This window comes from Helianthus annuus, chromosome 4 (genome assembly GCF_002127325.2).
Source record: "Helianthus annuus cultivar XRQ/B chromosome 4, HanXRQr2.0-SUNRISE, whole genome shotgun sequence".
Classification (NCBI taxonomy): Eukaryota; Viridiplantae; Streptophyta; class Magnoliopsida; order Asterales; family Asteraceae; genus Helianthus; species Helianthus annuus.
In genome coordinates, this window is record NC_035436.2 from 168,482,117 (window position 1) to 168,487,487 (window position 5,371).

At 42.1% G+C, this 5,371-nt stretch overlaps 1 protein-coding gene across 1 annotated transcript; it reads left to right on the plus strand.

Moving 5' to 3' along the window:
* LOC110933903 lies at positions 1 to 1,801 on the plus strand. The gene is made up of 3 exons (XM_022177104.1): positions 1 to 497; positions 632 to 1,655; positions 1,772 to 1,801. The coding sequence occupies exons 1-3, from the start codon at positions 1 to 3 to the stop codon at positions 1,799 to 1,801; spliced, it is 1,551 nt and encodes a 516-aa protein (XP_022032796.1).
* The last annotated feature ends 3,570 nt before the right edge of the window (positions 1,802 to 5,371 follow it).

Genomic DNA, 5,371 nt, shown 5'->3' on the forward strand with positions numbered 1-5,371 from the left:
ATGGAAGAAGGAAAGTTTTTGGGTTTCATAGTTACAAAAGACGGTTTTAAGGTTAATCCAGAGAAGGTGCAGACCATTCAGCTAATGCCATCACCGGCAACAGTCAAGGAGATGCAAAGGCTCGCCGGGCGACTGGCAGCTCTGAATAGATTTTTGGCTAATCATGCGGCAAAATCTTATCCATTTATCAGTACGCTGCGAAACTGCGGAAAGAAAACTCCTTTTCAATGGACACCTGAAGCAGAAGCAGCATTCAAACAAATGAAAGAATATTTAATCCAGTTACTAACACTGACTGCGCCAAAAGAAAAAGAACCATTAATCTTATATCTGTCAGCCGCGGAGGTAGCAGTAGGCGCAGTATTAATGGTAGAGCGGGAAAATATCCAGACTCCAATCTACTACATCAGCAAAATGCTCACCGGCCCTGAAACTCGTTACTCAATGATAGAAAAACTGGTTCTAGCGCTAGTACACGCATCCAGACGTTTGCGCAGGTATTTTCAGGCCATGTCATCACAGTACTGACAAATTATCATTTGGGCCAAATCTTGTCAAAACCCGACGTAGCGGGGAGATTAGCTTAATGGGCCATCGAGCTAGGAGGCTACAACATTTTTTACAAACCAAGACCAGCAATCAAAGGGCAAGTCCTAGCAGACTTCGCCACTGAAGTTCCCGTTGATAAAGTACAAGAATGTGAGGCAATCCAGAACCCGACGCCTGTTTTTGACGACAGAGTCTGGACCTTACACACCGATGGTGCTTCCAATGACGACGGAGCAGGAGCAGGTCTCCGATTAGTCAGCCCGGATAATCACGAACTCACATATGCTATCCGTTTAGATTTCCAAAGTACCAACAATGAAGCAGAATACGAAGCATTTTTAGCAGGTCTTCGTCTAGCACTCAAGATGGGGGCAAAAAACCTTGAAGCCAACGTCGACTCAAAACTAGTAGCTGAACAAGTTAACCGTCGTTATGACGCAAAGGGCGAAGCTATGGCGTTGTACCTTGAACAAGCACGGATGTTAATCAATCAATTTCAGACATTCAAAGTCAATCACATAAACAGAAGCGAGAACAAACATGCTGACGCGCTAAGCAAGTTAGCTGCTACCAGCTTTAAACACTTAGCAAAGGAAGTGCGCATAGAGGTACTATCCAATCCTTCCATTCACCTGAAACAAGTAAGTGTCATAGAGATGGGAAATCCGTCCTGGATGTCTCCAATTATTTTGTACCTTCAACACGGAAAACTCCCGGAAGGAAAGGCAGAAGCCCGAAAAATACAACACAAGGCAATAAACTACGAGATGGCGGATGGCATCCTTTATCGGAAATCATTCATGGGTCCATTACTACGTTGTGTCGATAAAACGGACGCTCAATATCTGGTCAGAGAAATCCATGAGGGATTATGCGGGATACACGCAGGACCGCGCATGGTCGTGGCAAAAATAATGAGCGCCGGATACTACTGGCCAGGAATGCACATGGACGCAGTTGATCTATTACGAAGATGCGAGGCATGTCAACGCCATGCACCAAAGACACTTCGACCCAAAAATCCGCTAATTCCCGTTACTTCCGCATGGCCATTCCAACAGTGGGGCATCGATCTCGTTGGCCCATTTCCCGATGCGCCAGGTGCAGTAAAATTCATCATCGTTGCGGTGGATTACTTCACAAAATGGGTGGAAGCTAAAGCTTTGGCCTCAACAACAGCAATGGTAATCCGCAAATTTATATGGGAACATATCATTTGCAGATTCGGGTTACTATTGCGCATTATTTCTGACAATGGTACAAACTTTGCCGCGGAAGACCTTCAAAAATGGTTTAAAGAAATGAACATTGAGCACAGCTTCGCCTCCGTCACGCATCCTCAAGCAAATGGCCAGGTAGAAAGCATAAACAAACAAATCGTTGACGGTATAAAAGCGCGACTTGGGACAGCGCGCAGATGGTGGGTTGACGAACTTCCCAGCATCCTCTGGGCGCATCGAACAATGCCAAAGACTAGCACCGGAGAAACTCCGTTCAGTCTAGTCTATGGGTCAGAGGCCGTCATTCCAGCTGAAGTAGGCCTACCTTCACCACGCATGTTGGCTATGGAAAAACAGAACAATGAACAAGAACGAAGGCTTGATTTGGATCTTCTGGAAGAAAGGCGCGAGAACGCGGCCATAGCAGAAGCAAGGTACAAATCCAAGCTAGAGAAATATTACAACGCGCGTGTGCGTATTTGCACCTTTGTCCCAGGAGATTTTGTCTTGCGTGACAACGAGGCTTCAAACGCCGAAAAACCCGGGAAATTAGCGCCAAGGTGGGAAGGACCGTACGTCATTAACGAAGTCTTAGGCAAGGGGGCATATACCCTAAAAAGGGTCGATGGGACTCTAGTTCCCCGCACCTGGAACGCGCAACAGTTGCGCAGGTGTTACATGTGAACCAAGCCTACAAAGCAAAAAGAACATACAGGCAATGTATTTCCTTATCTTATCTTGTATCACGAGCCTTGCGCTCTTATCAATACAAATATCACTTTTGCTTACATCACTGTTTATTACAAATTGCATGAAATTTCTTCGGTTCGCGCGAAAACGATATGGTCAAACATTGTACACCTCATGAACAGTCTAAAAACAGACAAGCTGTTGACAAACGTTCACACATGAGCACAATACCATCCCTCATTCGCCTTACCTATTCAAAAGTAATTATACACATGCAACATATTGTAATCCACATATATACGAATCATAGAAATGATCTTCAAAAAAGTATATCATAATATACATTATCAAAAAAGTGTAACATGAACACTTAACAAGATCATAACAATGATCTTCAAAAATCCTGTCCAATACCCAAAAGCTTACAACAAAAAAAGCATTAACAAAGAACAGAGACAGGCCCTAGGCTTGAATATCTAATCAGCACCAGAACCAACAGTGGACACCTGCCTACTCCGACGAATCCTCTAACGTCGATACACCAACCGACATCCCCCTCTCTGAAGCATCGGAAACCGGGTCGTCAACCCATCAACATCCAATACAATATCAGCACCAGCAGTAACGTTAGTGTGACGAGGGACCTTGCAGTCGGAATCAGCAACTGCAGGGGAAGTAGGCTCGATCAGTTTCTTCACTGGTGCAATGATGAGAGGTGGTGAACGAGAAAGAAGAACGAGACCTTCGGCAGCATCGTACACTCTAAAAGCATCTAGCAGGAGACGAGTGTGGTAAGAACGTTTCATCTTCTTTGACAAAAATTAACTAAGAAGATCAAGTGTCTCAAACATACATATATATAAAGAAAGCTCAAACTTCGAGAAAGGAAAAATCCATCATTAACTGTCAGAATTGTCACATCCAAACGGCGCTACAGGAACTCGGGTCACTTCTTCATTAATGAAGCCTGACAAAGCGCCATTACAAATCTCAAGACCAATGAGGAAAATATCCACTTACTGACAGGTGACGTCATTACATGACAGGGCATGATTACAAATCACATTTTTTCTTTTCATATATACAAAAAAAAAGAGAAGAAAAATTTTTTTTTACAAAATTCAATCTTCTCACAGCAGATTTCTCATTTTTTCGCGCCCAAAAAAAACATTTCTCTCTCCTAAGTCCAGTGCTCCACTTATTCGCATAAGTACAACACTAGACTGGGGGGACTTGAAGGGGTAAGGTCCCAAAAACCTCATAAAAAGGATATGGGACCATACCACCAACTGGCCTTTCAACCCTTCAACCTTGCGCGGCCGCGCATTGGTCTTACAAAAAGAAGAAAGAGATCAACAAGCGATAGTCGCGCGCCTAAAGGAAAGCATAAAATCCTTGCGACGCTTTCCATTGGCAAAGGGTTAAAAACCCTAAGAACAATACTTCCGCCCAAATATCTAAAACTTGGATACCATTTTACCCAGACTTGGGATTTATGCAGCTGTATGCACACCGTAAAGGTGTCACACCAGATTACAGCAGTAATCTTCTAGAAGGAATACGATCGTGCACCACTCAGACGGTTATAACCGTCTGGACACGTGTCATTATCACAAACGTCCTGAAATCACAACGATAGCATGTAATTGGAGAATGATCTCCATTTAAACTACTTTCCACGTGGCAATTCCCCAACCATAGATCAAGTCACGATCCGTGTGCATTCACATCAGGATCAAAGCAACTTAACAAGGATTAAAAGGACTTAACGGAAGGAAAAAATAACCGCTACGGCGTTAGCATCTTCCGTCATCTTTTCAATAACAGATTTTCCCTCCTAAACTCCCGGTTATAAATAGGAGAACTCTTCAGGTATAAACTCAGAACACATTTTCACTACTCAAATACTTATCTTCTCCGTTACCAATACTTATTCTCAAACCGGAGTCGGGTCAAGGAGAGAACCCTCTTCTCCCCTTGACGAGGCTAACGGTGCTCTGTTTTGCAGAATCACCGGAGAAGGAACTCGGCTGCAACTGAATCAATTGAGAGAGAACTAACCTTTTATGCGGATTCAAACCCCCTAGATATCTCGGTTCCGACCATTTATCTAGTGTTTCTTCAGCAGGTAAAAAATGGGGGCGTAAAAAAAACGGCGTGTAAAACGGGTCGTAAAAACGACGCGTAAAAAACGGCGCGTAAAATGGGCTGTATAAACGGCGCGTAAAATGGGACATAAAAACGGGACGCTAAAACGGCGCGTAAAAACGGGACGTAAAAACGGCTTGTAAAAACGTGACGTAAAACACGGCGCGGCAAAAAACGGTGCGTAAAACCAGGCATAAAAAACGGCACTTAAAAACCCGGTCGCAAAAACGACGTGAAAAAACGGAACGTAAAACGGGTCGTAAAAAAATGCACGTAAAAATCGGGTCGTAAAAAAACACGCGTAAATTTTTTTTATCAAAAAATCTGATTTCAAAATGTGTAATAAAAAAAATCTGAATTAGAAAAAAAAAACAATTAATGCAATAGGACAAAAATGTAATAAAAAACAATAAAATTAATAAGACAAAAAAAAAACAAAATTACTTAAATAACCTTTTAGATTAAAATATTAAAGACATAATAAGACAAAAAGAATTTAATATTACTTTTAACTACTTTTAATCTCATCCATCCATTTTGAAGATCTAATGGCTAGAAAGTGGTTCCCGCGGTTCTTACAACTGGAGGTGGTTTTCATTTTAGCGGTCCCCTATATATATATATATATATATATATATATATCTATAATCTATAATCTATAATACTTTGAAAAGCATATCCGAAGGATAAGATTGATAATGGAAAATGTACTTAAAACATACTCAATGCATAATGCACAAGACTTAAAGCACCAAGAAACACAA